At 43.5% G+C, this 18,033-nt stretch overlaps 1 protein-coding gene across 2 annotated transcripts; it reads right to left on the minus strand.

Moving 5' to 3' along the window:
* Nucleotides 1-365: 365 nt before the first annotated feature.
* TRIM40 (tripartite motif containing 40) lies at nt 366-13,317 on the minus strand. 2 transcript variants are annotated; one of them, XM_070778264.1, is made up of 5 exons: nt 12,780-13,317; nt 3,151-3,246; nt 2,286-2,504; nt 1,978-2,000; nt 366-1,797 (listed from the first exon to the last, which is right to left on the minus strand). In XM_070778264.1, exons 1-5 carry the CDS (start codon nt 13,122-13,124, stop codon nt 1,554-1,556), a joined length of 927 nt encoding a protein of 308 aa, XP_070634365.1. In that variant the 5' UTR covers nt 13,125-13,317; the 3' UTR covers nt 366-1,553. The 2 variants fall into 2 exon arrangements, with proteins under 2 accessions (XP_070634365.1, XP_070634364.1); XM_070778263.1 differs by having other exon boundaries at nt 366-2,000.
* Nucleotides 13,318-18,033: the final 4,716 nt, after the last annotated feature.

Consider the following 18,033-nt stretch of genomic DNA (forward strand, 5'->3'; position numbering starts at 1 on the left):
AACTGCTAGTGAGTGAAAATACTCGTGTTGGTCTATCAGCACTTGCAGGGTAATTGAAGTTCATTTGTTTGGAGTGTGGACTCAGTGCAGAGGAAGTGGATTGATCCTAAAACACGGTGACGTCAAGATAAGGTAGCTCCATGAGCCTCCACACTCTGCTTGTCACAGTCTGGTCTCAAGGTTCCCTCCTCCAGGAAGTGCTGGAGTCCAGAGCCCCAAGCTCCCCATCACCCTCTCCAACACCCTCAGAGGATTGTGCACACTTGGTTTTTTCACAGCTTACACTGTAGCAGCTCTTTCTAGTAAAAGGAATGGCAACTCACTCAAGTTAGTTCAAATAACAGAAAAGTTTATTATAAGATCAGACATGTAAATAAGGAAAATGGGACTTCTCCACCACTAACCAAGCTTCATGGGAAGCTATGGTGAGGGTGCTGGAGGGGACACAAGTAGTTCTCAAAGAAAGAATTAAAGATTTAAAAAATGTTAGTAATAATAACGAACACATATAGAGCTCACTCTGACCAGTCACTGTAAATAAACATTTTTTAATATATTAACTCATCTAATGATCACAACAACCCTATGAGGTAGGTATTATTAATAGTCCCATTTAAAAAAATAGTCTCATTTTATACATCAGACAAGTGAGAAGGATGTGGGTTGGGTCACTGTTATTACTCACCCAAAGAAGTGATGCACAAATAATTAATATACAAAGGTACTATTCATTGATCTGTATTCATTATATCATAGTTTCTATGACATCTGTTACCTCACAGTTTCTGTGGATCAGAAGTTTGGGTTCTCTGCTTAGGGTCTCATGAGGTTGCAATCAAGGTGTCAACTGGGCTGGGTTGTCTTCTGGAGACTCGACTGGGGAAAAATCCACTTCCAAGTTCATTTAGGCAGTTGGCAGGATTAATTTTTCGGCAGCTGCAAGACTGAGGGCCTCTGCTTCCTGTTGGCTGAAGGCTGGAGGCTGCTCTCAGCTCCGGGAAGCTGCCTGCTGGCCCCAGAGTCACTCACATCATCAGTTCAGCAAGGAGAATCTCAAGAGGGAGAGTGTTAACAGGAGGCGTCCCATTTGTGTAATGCAGTCCGTGCAGTGTCAGCCCATCCCCTTTGCCATATTCCATTGATTAGAAGCAAGTCACAGGTTCTGCTCACACTCAGGGAGAGGGGATCACACAAGGGTATGAACACCATGAAGGGAGAATCACGAGAGGTCACTGTAGAGTCTGTCCATCACAAAAATAATACAAGTGCCAGACGAGTGGTACAGATACCAGGTGCTACAGGAGCTCATAAGAAATGTTCCTTCCAACAGATGTGCAGGCTCCACATGCAGATGTGGTCTCACCATTGTGAGCTCATACCATTCAAATGATGCTCCCATTTCAATATGAGATGGTGAGAGATGGGTGCTACCATCAGTTCACAGGAAAACGGAGGTCTTGGGTCCTGACTTCTGCAGCGGGAGCCAGAGTACAAGCCTGGTTCAGGAGAGAGGCTATGACTATTGTCCAGGGGTCTGAGGGTCAGGCATCAGGTCACAGCTCTGGTGACGAGGAATGGAGGTCATGTTCAGGAGATGGCAGGTCTGAGGGGCCATCGGGCAGACCTAATGGGAGGCTGGACAGGTTAGGGGAAGGAGAGCCAGGAGGGTGAGGTGAGTCTGAGATGAGATGGCCCAGGGATGAACAGGTCAGAGCCGCTGAGGATGGCTGGACAAGTGACTCATTGATTCTTTTCTCTAAGTTGGGATAAATAGCCTCTAATTGCTCTGGAGCACTCCTAGAAACAAAAAATCCTTCAGTATATTCTGTTGACTCTTCCACTGTCCATGTAGCATGAAGATGCAAGTTAAAGGAACAGTGGAACTCCTTGACCTTGAGAAAGCCCCCACACACATCTAGGTTGATGTGGGTTTGTGTGTGGAAGCACAGGTAGGAAGGGAGATGGGATAGCTCATACCTGTTCAGTAGGTCACCGGCATCCTAGGAGAGAGAAAGAGTGAGAGTCACCATCAGTTCTCAGGTTCCTGTTCCCTCCAAGTCCCCTCTCCACCCCACTAGTGGATGGCACTCGGGACTGCCACCTTGAGGACTGGAGGGGTGCACCCCTTCTGTGTACCCACTCTGCTGCAGCAGCATTGGGCAGCCTTGGACAGGCCACCACCACATGTCACAGAGAAGTCTCTTCTTACACCTCCCAGAGGGATACTACGGGTAGGCTGCCCACTATTTGGGGAGAATTCCAGGCTTTGGAAGGCACCCACGCACCTTCAGCAGGCTGGTGTCCAGTTTCTTGGCCATCCCCTCCAGATCAGTGACCAGGCTGCTGAACTGAAGTAATGCCCTGGAGATGTCAGGGATTCTGGACAGCTCTGCTGACACATCCCTCCGCTGGTCTGGCCGCCGCTGAGCGGGGGCATCCAGCTGTCTTCTGGTGTGGGGTTGCTGCTCCAGCTCAGCCTCTAGCCTGTGGGTCCCATGGTCTGCCTGAAACTCCAGAAAAGGAATTCTGTAAGATCTGATGTCAGAAGGCTCCGCCTAGCCCTCCGCCTCTGAGCATTGAGTGAGAATGCTGATTTCTCAGTCCTCCTCCCTTCGAAACATTGACTCTACCTGTCATGGGTGTTAAAGAGGCAGCCATGTTCTTCAAAAATGCTGGGACACCGTCTCCCCACCTAACACCCTTGTGAACATCCACACATGCATGTTACACACACCCCCAAACCGCCCCCCACACACACACACGCACAGACTCTGCTATATCCTCCCACTGCCTTTTAACCCTCTTGGGTCATAACGTGAGGAGAGACCCCACACTGAAGTGAGCAAGAGAGATAGAAGGGTAGATGGTCAGAGACAAAGAAACCTACGGTTTACGGAGTAATTTTCAATTGATAGTCTGCTTGTCTCTGATTCTTGCCTTGAACCAGGTGGAGCAGGACTGGCTTTCATTGATCATATAAACCACATGAAGTTCAGAGCGTTTGACTTGCTCCGGGCCACTCAGCCAACAAACCCCAAGACGGAGCCCAGCACCCATGTTTCCAGCCTCCAGGCACTCCCCTTGCAGCAGGCTGCTCCAGACAGACAGATGGCCAGACTGGAGTCCTTCCTGAGACTCTAAGAAACCCACCTGCATCTCCTGCAGTCTCTCCTCCTCCTGAATTCTGAGCCGCTGGAGTTCACAGATGTCCTTTCTGAGCCTCCTGATCCTGCGGTTGAGTCGTTCCTAGGGAGACAGACATGCTTGATGATGAGACCATGGGGGAGGGTGATGCCCACGGAACACATTGGGGGAGTGGTGGGTGTCCTGATCCCAGGATGAGGCTAAAGGAAAATTCTGCCTAAAAAGAGGCAGCTTTCTATGTGTCATCCTTGGGGGAAGAAATACAAGAGTTTATTTAATGGATAATGATGGTGAAAAGAGGTAGTTTGGGTTTTTTTAAGCCTTAACTATACAGGAATAACAGATAGTAACAGAATCTTTTCTACTCTGACTTCAGGGTGTTTTTCTCCCAACACCTAAAAGTTTTGTGCTGATCACTGGCAACTCTTACTACTTCTCATTAACAAGTGAAGCCAATCTAGTGAGAACTGACTTAGGAGATGCAAAGCCTCTGGTACCACTCCCCCACCCTGGCTGGGATGGACAAGAATCCTCTCTTAGAGGTAAACCTGTAGCCCAGGAAGGCATGGGACCTCTCTCTAAATCTTAAATCAGTGTCTGGATGGGTCATTGTGTCCGGGAAACTAAGGATATAATGAATGATTTCAGTTTCTAAAAAATTTACTTTCAGGTTTTTGAAAAACTATGTAGGAGGCAAAAATAAACAAAGCTGATACAGATATCAACACAGGCCTTTAATCACTCAAAATGGAAGAAAGGTACAGGGTGGGGGTGACAGCGAAAGATTCTAGAAACAATCTCCTTGTCATCCCTTTTTAGACTGGTGACAAAATGTATTTGCCCTGCTAGATAAAAGGGCGTACAAAGCTTTAGCAATAAAACAGTATGGTGCTGGGGCAAGAACATTTAGATAATGAAAGAAGAGAGAGCTCAGGGAGAGACCCATGTTTACAAAAGACTTTAAAAAGAAAAACTACAAAGAAATGAGTCACAGGTATGAAATGTACAGTGTGGAGGATATAGTCAGTAACTGTGTCATATCTTTGTATAGTGACATACTGTAACTAGACTTGTCCTGGCGATCATTTTGAAATGTATAAAAATATTGAATCACTATGTTGTGTAAGCAGAGAAGGCAATGGCACCCCACTCCAGTCCTCTTGCCTGGAAAATCCCACGGACAGAGGAGCCTGGTGGGCTGCAGTCCATGGGGTGGCTAAGAGTCGGACAAGACTGAGTGACTTCACTTTCACTTTTCACTTTCATGCATTGGAGAAGGAAATGGCAACCCACTCCAGTGTTCTTGCCTGGAGAATCCCAGGGACAGGGGAGCCTGGTGGGCTGCCGTCTCTGGGGTCTCACAGAGTCGGACACGACTGAAGCGACTTAGCAGCAGCAGCATGCTGTGTAAGAGGAACTAACATATTATTGCAGGTCAATTGTACTTTCAAAATGAACAAACAGAAGAAAGAAATCAGATTTGTGGTTATCAGAGGTAGAGAATAGGAAGAGGGTGAATTGGATAAAGACAGTCAAAAGGTACAAGCTTCTAGTTATAAGATAAATAAGTACTAGAGATGGATGTGCAACACGATAAATATAATCAACACCGCTGTATGTTATATATGAAAGTGGTTAAGAGAGTAAATCCTAAGAGTTCTGATCACAAGAAAGTCTTTTTTTAATTCCTTTAATTTCGTGTCTATAAGAGATCATGGATGTTCACCAAACTTACTGTAATAATCATTTTGTTATGAATATACATCAAATCATTACACTGTACATCTTAAACTTTCATACTACTGTTTGTCAATCATATCTCAATATAACTGAAAGAAAAGAAAATAAAAAGTAGTATATAGATCAGTAAGAGAGGAGACAAAATCTGTAGGAGATGGTGTTGAGAAACTGGCTTACAACAACAGAGAAAAATAAAGCCATATGCTTATCCAGAACTCTAGATGGATTAAAGACAGCATGAAAGGAAAACTATAAAGTTAATAGAACATAATATTAAAGAATAAATTTGTGGCCTGGGGGTAAGGAAAATTTGGCTTAAATAAAATCCCCAAAGCACAAACCGTGAGACAATGATTTAATTTGATGACCTTAAAAATTAAATATTTCTGTTCAATAACAACACTATGGAGAAAACTAACAGAGAAATGATGGACTAGGAGATAATATCTGCAATGTCTAAAACCAACAAGAGACTTATTATATACAGGACATCAGAGGAAAGCCTAGGGACCTCCCTAGCAGCCCAGTGGTTGAGATTCAATGCTTTCACTGCCGTGGGTCTGGATTCAATCCCTGGTTGGTGAACTAAGATTCCACAAGTTGCACAGTGCAGCCATAAATACATAAATAAATAAATAAAAGGAAAGCCTAGAAATAAATAAGAAGACAGGAAACCAAAAGAAAAGTTGGGAAAGAATATGAACAATTAATTTACAGAAGAAGGGATGCCCAAACTCATCAGTGATTAGAGAAATGGAAATTAATACAAAGGAATATTACTTGACCCTTATCAGATTACTAAAAAATTAGACAACGGATAACACCTGGGGAAGGTGGGATGTACGTGGGTGTGAGAACCACACTGCGGGCTGGTGAGAGGTGCACTAGCATAGCATTCTGTTGAGGATCTTGGCCACCGAGGTGTGCTTTCCTCTATGATCTGGTGGTCCCGTTTCTGGGTAAAAATCCCAGAGAATTCCTCACTCAGGTTCTAAGATACTGTGTATGCTACAGCACTGTTCGTGGTAACAGAGTTGGAATCATGTAGAGTCCGTTCCTGTGAAATGGATGGGTAAAATGAGGAAGGTGTCTGCTCTGGAACACTGGGCAGCTATCAGAAACAATGGACCGTGTGACCCACAAAACGTGAACTGATCTCAAATCATGGTAGAATGGAAAGCAAGAAGTAGAGACTTCCTGGTGGTCCAGTGGTTAAGACTCCACGCTTCCACCACAGAGGGCATAGGTTCAATATCTGCTCAGAAGTTAAGATCCCACAAGGGGCCCAGTTGAGGGGGAACAAAGAAATAGATGAGTCCCATCATGTAATTTTGTTAATTCAATATATAAACACACAGTGCAGCGATGTGTGTTTTGCAAACTGTCTACAAATGAAAATATAACAAACACTAAGCAGTTACCCATGGAGGAGAGAGGAACAGTGATTAAATTAAATGGAACAAACAAAACAAAAACGGGATTTGTGGACTAAAGGTAGAAAGTGAAAGTCGCTCAGTTGTGTCCGACTCTTTGTGATCCCATGGACTATACAGTCCATGGAATTCTCCAGGCCAGAATACTGTACAGACCATGGGAGTCTCCAGGCCATAATACTGGATTGGGTAGCTATTCCCTTCTCCAGGAGATCTTCCCAACCCAGGCATCGAACCCATTGGGGGTGGATCCTTTACCAACTGAGCCACAAAGGAAGCCTGGACTAAAGATAAGAGTGTGCAATTAACTGAAGAGTATGTGTTTCACTAAGTAAATCCGTCTCAACTCAGGTGGAAAAAAAATGGGGGAGAGGGGATTTCGTTGTTGTTGGCTGTTCATGGGGGATATTTTTTTTTCCCCTGTCATTTTGCTTCACTTCCTCTTTGGAAAAGAAGTGTCCTGCATCACTGGAGAGGTACAGGGAGAGGCTGGAGTTGGATAAGATGACTTTGAAAGTTCTTTCTGGACCTGAGATTCAGAAGATAGAACCAAAGTCAAAGGGCTATGGGTGAGACATCAGCAAGAACATTCAAGCAAACAAAGAGTAAACAGAAGAGACAGTGATGTCACTCAGAATTTATTAAAAATTTGTCACATCACTGGGTGTTACCTGCATGCATTTCCCAGCAGAGAAGGAATAAAACAGAAGGAAGGGCATGTGAATTTCACTCAGGGGCCTCGCTGGTGAAGGTGGAGGCTCAGGTGGGGTGGAGAATTGTATAAGCATGAAAGTTCAGGTCTCACAAAGTTGAAACAAGCAAATAACCTTCACCGTGTTACCCCTTCCATTTACTCTCTCTGGTGTCACAACTACATTTCTTGAAGGAGTAGGCGGTTCTCACTGTCTTCACATCCTCGTGCCTTTTGCTTCCCAGCATCTGCCTTTGCTTCTTATCACTCTTTGGAAACTGCTCTCTCCAAGGTCACCAGTGAACTCCAGGAAAGAAACTTCAGAGGTGCCTTCTCAGGCTCCTCTTCTTTGATGTGATTCTCCCCACCCCATTCTACCCACCTCCCACACCCTGTCCTTCCTTGACCATTGCGAGGTTGTTTCTTTAACCCGTTTCTTTTGCTGAACTATGTCAGGCTTCAGATTTTATCATAATTTCCTGAAAGATGTTTGTCCTAACAGTCAATCCTATTTCTAGCTGAGACCTAAGTATCTCCCACTGCTCTATTGGCAGTTCAAGCTCAGTCTGGAGTAATCAAACTCAGTCTGGAATAATCAAACTCAGTCTGGAGTAATCAAACTTATCTTCCTCTTTCCCACCCTCTTTCACAATCCACTACTCTTGAGTGCCATATTTCTGTCTTTGGACCCACTATTCTGCCTGTCATCCAACTTGAAATCTCAGTCATGTTTTGTCTTTTATCTGTTTTACTCCTGTCTTCAAAAGAGTTTCTAATTCAAAGATAAGCCCAAACTCCTTAACCCAATATCCAAGATCCCCCCCTCCCCAATAACCCAATTATGTTTTCTGTGTTCCCTTTCCCTACTTTCTCCCTTTTCTTCACAGGAGCCAAATGGAGTTGCTTGTGGTTTCCCGAACACGCCCCATATAGCCACACCTCTCTTTTACTTCCCTCTGCCAGAAATGCTATCTGTTTCTGCCTGTCAAAGTCAGGCCTGTTCCTGAGATCTGGTTCAAAACATCACAGTCCTGTATTCTGGAGTAGCTTTAATGAAGAGTTTATAGTCAACTATGAACATTGGGTAAATAAAAAAGGAAGCAAAGATAGCAGCAATAAAGATAAATGCATGAAATAATCAAAGATAATTCAGATCTATCATTTACGGTATTCAAAATGAATAAGGTAAAGTCCTTTTTAAAAACAAATATTTATTCATCCAGTTTTGCAGTAAGATAATATTTAGTGTGTGCATATTATGTGAATAAGGTACTCATTAAAATTAAAAAGCAAAATTCTACTAACTTTTATCTTACTAAAATATTCCTCAAGGAGTCTGAGAGAAAAAAGACAAATTGAAAGATAAGCAATGGTTCAAGATCTGTTTTGAATTAATAAATGCTTTTTTAAAGTCTGTGATCCTAAAATGTGATTTCACAATAAAAAAATTTTGACCAAAAAGGGCAGTAAGTAGTGATGAAACATGAGAACCTAGCAACATTGAAAATCCTCTCAAATGACTTACTAACAATATGCATCAAACAAAAAGTGGTTAGAAGGCAAAAAGTTACCTTTCCCTATACAGTCACCAAAAAACCAAAAAGACCAATTTTCAAAAAACATGCTCCTTACAGAACAAGTCCCAAAATATAGATAAGAAAGGTATAGTCTATTATATTTTATGAAGAAAAATGGTGTTGATGACTAAACCTGACAATGTCCACATGATCATACATATAGAAAATGTCAGGAAATTAAGTTAAAGGATATATGAATTCAGCAAAGACTCTCATTTGGATCTACAATGTACCAATTGCCAAAAAAATTACTCTTATAAAATATATGCTGCTGCTGCTGCTAAGTTGCTTCAGTCGTGTCCGACTCTGTGCGACCCCATAGACGGCAGCCCACCAGGCTCTGGTGTCCCTGGGATTCTCCAGGCGAGAACACTGGAGTGGGTTGCCATTTCCTTCTCCAATGCATGAAAGTGAAAAGTGAAAGTGAAGTCGCTCCGTTGTGTCCGACCCTCAGCGACCCCTTGGACTGCAGCCTACCAGGCTCCTCTGTCCATGGGATTTTCCAGGCAAGAGAACTGGAGTGGCTACTCTCAATATGAGATTTAAATTAAGAAGTGTAACATCTGATTCACCGACATAAAGGAAAACACTTAGTGATATTAATATATCCCGCTATTGGTCAAGACCATGTAGGCCCATAAAAGTAATAATTCTTAATGTAGGCAACAAATTTAGTGTGATACCAATTAAACTTTCATGGACTTCTCCATCATGCTTAGAAGCATTGCATAAGAAAACCCTTCTGAAAAGACAGCAAGAATATCAGGGACAAAAATTACTATTTGGTGAAGATGCTACTACATTTAAAAATAAATCAAAAAGCAGTAAGTATCAAAACTGCATAATAACTTTCGAACAGAAAACACTAAATCCCTAGTTTCAAAAATCAAGTTGGTGCTCCATGCCGCATTCCAGTCCCACTCAGTTTCACTCACAGATAGATTCACTTTTCCAAACTTGACCTACCACAGCTTCACTCTTTTCAAACCTTTCACATCCCCACCTCTAACCACACAGCTGGTGTTCTTTCTCAAATATTCAGTTCAGTTCAGTTCAGTGGCTCAAATCACAACACGTGAGTCTCCTCCCAAACTGCAAGACTCCCTCCCCTTGCAGATGCCTTCTTTCATTCCCCACTGTTTCAATGGAAAGAGTGTGCCCCCTCCCAGCCCAGCATCCACTTCTTTGCCAACGCCCATCTAACTAGATGGCTCAGCATCATTCAATGTACTCTGCAGTCACTTCTTTCTTAGCGTCTGGAACACCACTTCCCTAGCTTTTCTGAAGCCTTGCTAGTGGCTCAGTCCAAGTCTCCCTTACTGGGTCCCCCTCCATCTTATGTCTAAGTGATGGCCTTTCTCAGGACCTTGCCCTGGAAACTCTTTTCTCCCTAGACTCTCTCCTGGGGATATTGCAGCAATTCCCTTAGTTTTAAATATTATCTTTTAAAATTTATTTTATTTACTTTCATTTGTTTTTTTGACTGCTCTGCGTGACTTGTGGGATTCTAGTTCCCTGACCAGGGAGGGTTAGGATGGAGTCCTAACCACTGCACTGCCAGGGAATTCCCTTAAACATTATCTTTATTTTGATGGCACCCTGTCCTAGGTTCTGGGAATACTACCCCAGACTCTCTTTGGAGATTCAGATTTCTTAGCCAGCTGCATATCTAAGATCCTGCTTTGATGTGTCTCAACTTGGACTAGACTTGTCTTAAATGAAACTTGATGTTTTGTTCAAACCTGTTCTCCTCAGCCCTTATCTTTCCATCATCCATCTAGTTTCTCACACTAGAAACTCATGAAGTCATCTTTTGATTCCCTTCATTCCCTCACCCCACTTCTAATCTGTCAGTAGATGCTGTCAATTTACACTCTAATTATAAACTCTTCAAGTACAACAAGACATTTCCAGATCTGGGGCTCCCCAATCTGAATCTCCTCCTGCCCAGTCTTCCCACTGGCCGCCTTCTCTTTTCCCTGGTCTCAGCACCAGTGCCACCTCCTCCGTGAGGCCCTCACTGACCGCATGGGTCACCCGTTTCTCTCCATCTGTTTGTTTTCTTCCTAGATCATACAAGACTTGTCATTTGTTTGATTTCTTGCCTGTCTTTCTTTGGAAAATCCCTGGCAGGAGGGATGGCATCTGACTTGTTCAGCATTGTATTCCTAGCATGCATGGTAGTTACTGATACACTGCAGGAACTTACTCAAGTCTTTCTTAAACAAATATTGCTCTTTATTTACTTCAGGTTCCCTGTCATAATTTAAAGGTAGACTTGAGGACAGAGATTATGAATCATCTTTATAGTTCCAACAATGCCTGGCATGACATCATACGCAAAGCAGACCTGAATAAATCATTGAGTGAGTGAATCGATTTTCCCATATATTCACTGGCCCATCAGCAGGTGGGAGGCCTCCCTCTGCCCTCCTGTGATCCCCCACACTTAGAGGGGATGATGTTAGAACTAGAGAACTTGGCCTCTTTGGTTTTCTGAGTTATTTCTCTCTCTTCCCATAGTCACCCTTGATCTGGACTCCTCACTTTCTCATTCTGTTTCAAAATGTGTTCAAAAAGTCAAGAATCTAAAAGAAAGCTTTGGAAATTCATCCTTCATTATTGGATAGAAAGACACCATGGTGAAAATATGTCAATTTTCCATCCAATCAAAGGGAAACTAAATTGGGAGTGGGAGAGGGGGAAGACTGGTTTGAAAAATGCTAAAGCTAATTGGCAAAATAGGCATATATAAATATCCACAAAAATTCTGAAAAATAAGAATATTCTGACAGTTCTAAGACCTACCTGACACTAAAATACATTGGAAAATGACAGTTTTAAGAATGGTTTTACACCCAGGCAGAAATAGAATAGAATAGAGTCAAGAAAATATGCAAGTCTATACGCACCATGGCATATTACAAAGTTGGGATTCAAATCAGTGGGGGACTATGGGTTATTCAGTAATAAATGATGACAGGAAAACTGATTATAATTTGGAGGCTATCTTATTATTTCATCAAAATATATCTTGGATATTCTAAGTTCTTTAAAATAAATGTTGAAGGATACTCGTTGCAACATTTCTTGTGATCTCAAAACAAAACAGTAATGTATAGATAACTCAATACCAGCCAATTTATGGTACATTCATAGAGCTGAACACCATGCAGTTGTTGAATTCATAAGATCTAAAGGTACTGGTGGGAAAATGAAATAATGTCCAAGATGTATTTTTAGATGATAAAAATGAGTCACAGAAAGATATGTAGAGAATCCTTATATGTCTGTGTTTTAGACAGTGTGCTCACACACACACAATTTTTTGAAAGATTTATACACAAAAATCTAACAATGGTTACTTCTAGGGGCCGAGAATGGGGGAAAACAGGAAGAAAGATTTTTAGTTTTGACTTTATACATTACAGTGTTATCTGAATGTACCACTTTGATGATAAAAGTTTTTAAAAATAAGATAAAAATAGTTACTACAGGAAGGAAGGAAAAAAAGACAAAGGAAGAAGGAAAAGAGAGAATCATGTACTAATTTCCAAGTTTCAATATATTTACAGGATAATTGGTAACATATGTAAATATGGCTCAGCGGTGAAGAATTCCCCTGCCAAGCAGGAGATGTAAGTTTGATCCCTGGGTTGGGAAGATCTCCTGGAAAAGGAAATGGCAACCCACTCCCGTGTTCTTGCCTGGGTAATCCCATGGACAGAGGAGCCTGGAGAGCTACAGTCCATGGGGTTGGAAAAAAGTCGGACTATGACTTAGCGAATAAACATCAACAAAACCTGATTATGTTTCTGGCCAATATCCTAGTACTATCAATCAAGGGAACCATATAGTCTTAATATTAAAAGGGTTTTGCCTTATTTAGTCCAGCTCCTTCGTACTACAGATGAAAAGTGTGAGGAGGTCATGCTTCCTGGGAATCTGATGTCACGTGACAGTGTCTCCTCTCACTGAGGATTCATTGTATTAATACATTGAAACTTTAACATCAGTAACAAGATATACACAGGGAAATGAAGACAAAGGTCTAAAACAGGATGAAGCAGAAGAAACAAAGACAAGTGTCAGTTATTGAACCTCTATGACATGCCTGGGATCAAGGACAGGGAGTAGAAAGGAGTAACTCGGGGAGGTGGTGGCAGGGGGATAGCAACAATGACCTCGAGTTACCTTGTAGTGGCTGATGGCATTTTCAATGGTCAGTTCACAGTGAGACTTGTGTTCAGGGGTCACCCGGCATTCCATGCACAGAAGACGTCTGCTCTCCTCACAGAACCAGCACACCTTCTTCTGGTGGCTGTCACAGGTATAGCCGGCCCCCAGGACCCCCTCGGAACAGGGCTTCCGGCAGAGGGGGCAGCTGTGGACTCCGGAGGCCGAGGCCTTCTCCAGGTGCTGGGCCAGGCAGGCCCGGCAGAAGAGGTGGCCGCAGTCGGTGCGCACTGCCTCCTTCAGGCACTCCTGGCAGATGGGGCAGACGCCCCCTTCCTGGCGGTCCTCCCGCAGGGGGCCCATGGCCTCCACTGCACGCTACCAGCGTCCTATCTACTAGGGCCTTCTTCCCCACAGGAACTTCGGACGGCCTGCCACCCTTGACAGTCCAGCTAAGGAGGAGGCAGCCCCGGAGAGGCTCAGAAGACACAACTCAGCCCTCCAATTTCAAGCAACCGCCTGCTCTTCATCAACAGAGCGTAGCATGGACCACGGAAATCACCATTCTGCAACAAGTTCCAGAAATACATCATCTTTCACATTACTCTCTGGTTTCCTAGTCTTTACTAGACATAAAATCACTCTTTTCATACACCTGGAGGAAGTAGGTGATTCAAAGACCATGTTTCCTCTTCAGAATTTTCTGTGAATATTTTTACAGCTCAAAGTTAAGAGGCCAGAATGTCCCTGTCAGAAGCCAGAGCTTCGTAAACTTCAAAGTTGAAAGTCTCTGATTTGCCCTCAGTTGAGAGAAGCTGCAGGAACTGGTCGAGAACCACACTGCGATACTTGAAGGCTCGTGGTCACACTCTAAGAGTTTAGCTACTGCTGTCAATTATGACTTGACATTTGCATCAGCACCTCTGTCAGCATCTCTGTCAACCAGCATCTCTTTCGGGGTTATACAAATTCCACAATCAAAGGGACAGAGAAGAAGAAAAGGACAGAGAAAAGTCCAGAGACCTTTTCCCTTCTTTTCAAACCACCTCCAAAGACCCAAGGAAGAAAGTACTCTCCTGTCCCTATGTCCCTTAAAACACTGCATTCAACTCTCATCCCCTCATCCCCAAGCCTCTTGTCTAGTCCTCCTCCAGAAAAGCTCCTCTGGTATCCTACCTCAGTTTCTCCCGTGGCGATTTCAGGTCGTGTCTCACGGTCCAGATCTGGAGAGATGGCCAGCAGGCGACTGGCTCTTTTTAAATCATGCGAATTATATATGCTCACGTGTTAGTAAAAATGGGGGAAAGGTGATGAGGCCCATCCTCCCTACAGCTGCGTGACTAACCGAGGGGTGAGATGGACTTTGGTTGGTGAAAGGTGTGGCTTGTTTGCACATAGGAAGGAGGAAAGTCTTGGTGCCTCCGACGTGAATACGACACGAAGTCAGTCAGGACACAGAATGATCCCAGAGCCCAGCTGATACCTCGGGATCCAGGTGTGGTCGGTGTCGGTGACACAGAACCATGGCATCTGCTCGTGATACCGGAATGCCCGGTGCCCACCCACTTCTAGTCAGGCTGGCCTCAGCACTCACCCTGGGGGAGCCCATGGGGAATAACACTAATAAGAGTTGCCAGTTGAGGCCTTTTTTTTTTTTTTTTTTTTTGCCACCCTGTGAGATTTGTGGGATCTTGGCTCCCCAACCAAGCACTGAACCCAGGTCCTTGGCAGTGAAAGTGTGGAGTCCTAACCACTAGACCTCTAGGGAATTCCTGAGGCTTTGTTAAAAGGTCCAACATTCTTGTTCAAATCTCACTCCATACTATCCTTCCTCAATCCCACTTGGCCACTGTCTGCTGTGGGGTTCTTATTAAAAAGTCACTTTCCCAGGCTTCCTAGGTGGCTCAGTGGTAAAGATCTGCCTGCCAATGCAGGAGACATGGGTTCAGTCCCCAATCCAGGAGGATCCCACATGCCATGGAGCAACTAAGCCCGTGTGCCCCATCTATGAAGCCAGTGCTGTAGAGCCTGGGGAGCTGCAACTAGAAAGCCCATGTGCTACAACTACTGAAGCCTGTGTGTCTAGAGCCTATGCTCCACAAGAGCAGCCACCACAGCGATAAGCCCTAGCACGGCAGCGAGAAGTAGCCCCCACTCAGAGCAACTAGGGTAAAGCCTGCAGAGCAATGAAGACCCAGCACAGCCAAAAATAAATAAATAATAGATAAAAATTATTGTTTAAAAAAAGTTACTTTCACCATAGTCAGAGTTACTTGGCCTTTTAATCAAAGGCAATGGCTCCCTCAAATCTCAGGGTGACAGATGGAATGAGCATCTTACACACTCCCTACCACCACCTCCTGAGCGTGATGCCCCAGAGCCAGATAAAAATACCTGTGTGTGGAGCTCTGGCTGTCCACTTTCTCCCTCTGCCTTGCTGTCCTCCACAGAGCCAATTCCCCCGATTTGTTACAGATGAGCCACGGAGTCTTGTGAATGAAGCTCATGGGCTCTTCCCCACCCTACCTTGCAATCCTGCTGTTGTCCTGGGTGATTTCAAGGATGATGTAGTTGACCATCAGGCCTGAGGCCCTTAAGCTCCTTGACTTGCTCACATCCAGTGACGTTTCCTTTTGGGGACCACGTTGGTAACCATTCTCTGGTCCTTGTCAGAACAGCCTTTACCACCCAAAGTCACAAATCCAGGCATTAGACTTGGCTTACATCTCTCTCCCAAGCTTCTTACTACATCATCTGGTCATCAATTTCTAATTCTTGACCCCTCCACATTCCTAATTTGTCACGTCTCATGAGATAATATGAGAAAGGAAAATGAGGAGAGATTAAGTAACCTGCTGAGTCCATAGACTGGTAAACAGGGAGTTGGGATTTAGATCTGGGTGTCTGTCATTTTAGCCCATGGGCTTCTTCACCACAAAATGTCATCTTTTTACACTTTTCCTTGTCCTTACAAAAAGATCAATAAAGTCTTAATAAATGGAAAGATGAATTGTCAGATAGATTGATAATTATCTGACTTGGGAAGTTAGTGGTTGGGAGGATCCCTTGGAGAAGGGAATGGCAACCCATTCCAGTATTCTTGCCTGGAGAATTCCATGGACAGAAGAGCCTGGAAGACTACAGTCCATAGGATTGCAAAGAGTCAGACATGAGTTAGTGACTAAATGACAACAACAAAGATATCTATTTAAACAATTACATGTAAAGAAGAAAAAAAATCTCTGGCTAGAATGAAAAAAATTTTAACTACCCCAAAGATCTGGATTATGGTCCTAATTCTGAGATTCGGAGCTTCACTGCCAAGACAGCCACAGTCTTAGCCTCCTTCCCAGGAAAGCTGGGAATGGATTCTGGATAGATAGATGAAAAATAGCACTTTGTGCCACTTTGGTTTACTGATCATATGGTAACTTCTTCTACAGTTATTCAGGTACTTTTCTTGATTTTCCTACAAGCTTATTGAGCAACTTGACGGTAGAGACACACTTAATGCCAACTTAAGAATAATTCAAATATAGAAGTCATAGAAGAATAGACAAATAAATTCAATCATATTTTAAAAGATCTGAGTGTGTGGGGGGGCGGGAATTGCGAAAGAATGTCAAGAGACAAGTGACAAAATGAAAATGTAAAACGAAAACATACTTAGAATTATCATCAAAATCAAAGGGTTACGACTTCTCTGGTGGTCCAGTGGTCGAGAATCTGCCTTGCGATGGGATACGGGTTCCCTCCCTGGTTAGGTAACTAAAATCCCACATGTGGCAGGGCAACTAAACCCATGAGCCACAGCTACCGAGCCCGTGCTCCACAACTAGAGAAAGCCTGCAAGCCCCAGTGAAGACCCAGGGCAGCTAAAAATAAAATAAAATAAAAATGGTAGTTTATAAAAAAAAATCAAAGGATTAATTCCCTTAATGCATAGATAACTCACACACACAAAAATTAACAAGTATGAAACTGGACAGAGGAAATACACAGACACTTCATAAGAAAAAAAGTCTCTAAAACATGTGAAAAGATGCTCAATCTCTCTCCCATGAAGAAAAGGCACATTAAAATGGAGAACTGGGGTTGGAAAGGGACTCTTCTTTACGTTCCCATTGTACCTTTTAAATTGGGAACCAAGTAAGAATATCAGAGTCAGACACGACTGAGCGACTGAACTGAACTGAAGAATATCACCTGGGTTTCCCCTGTGGCTCAATGGTAAAGAACCTGCCTGCCGATGCAGGAGATGCAGGTTCCATCCCTGGGTTGGGAGGATCCCTTGGAGAAGGGAATGGCAACCCATTCCAGTATTCTTGCCTGGAGAATCCATGGACAGAAGAGCCTGGAAGACTACAGTCCATAGGGTTGCAAAGAGTCAGACATGAGTTAGTGACTAAATGACAACAACAAGGATATCATCTATTTAAACAATTACATTTAAAGAAGAAGAAAAGTCTCTGGCTAAAATGAAAGAAATTTAAACTACCCCAAAGATCTGGATTATGGTCCTAATTCTGAGATTTGGAGCTTCATGTTCCAAGACAGCCACAATCTCAGCCTCCTTCTCAGGAAAGTGGATCAAATGTCACATCTGGGAATGGAGATGCTTCAGAAATTACAAACCAGTGCACAATGGTTAGGGGTGATTACTATTTCCCTGCCTCACAGACTATTCAGCCTAGTTCCTTGCATATAGAGAGCCATTTGAATGAGTGATCTTGTCTAATTTCACCTACTTTAAAATATTGGAGCCAGGAGCCCAGTGATTTGCATCTTTTCCCTCTACTTCAGTCTGGCTCTGCTCTGACACTTTCCAGCGGAGAAGCCCCTTACCTCTTCTTGTAGCTGCTTCAAATTCTTAGAATCAGTTTAAACTTAGTTCATGTCCCAGTTTCCTGCATGAAACCTTCCTAACTACTCAATCTTCATCGTTCCAGGGCCTCCACTTACAGTTGGGCAGGGTGTGCACTGTACAAGAACACTTGGGAGATGGGATGAGTCAGCAAGGAGACCCAGCCCACAGTCTACTTCCAGAGCCATGGACCTCGGCATCCCATAGCAGCATTGCCCCCAATGAAGGGGAGGGGACATTCTAACTTGTACAAAGGTTTCAGAGGGGCTGGCAGGTCTATATGCATCACTCTTTTTCCTGAACCACCTCCTAATTTCTTTTAAAATTATCTTTAATTAAAAATTATCTTTTGGCCACTGATCAGGGATCTAACCTGTGCTCCCTGCATTGACAGCACCAAGTCTTAAC

The sequence above is a fragment of the Bos indicus genome, chromosome 23 (genome assembly GCF_029378745.1).
Source record: "Bos indicus isolate NIAB-ARS_2022 breed Sahiwal x Tharparkar chromosome 23, NIAB-ARS_B.indTharparkar_mat_pri_1.0, whole genome shotgun sequence".
NCBI lineage: Eukaryota > Metazoa > Chordata > Mammalia > Artiodactyla > Bovidae > Bos > Bos indicus.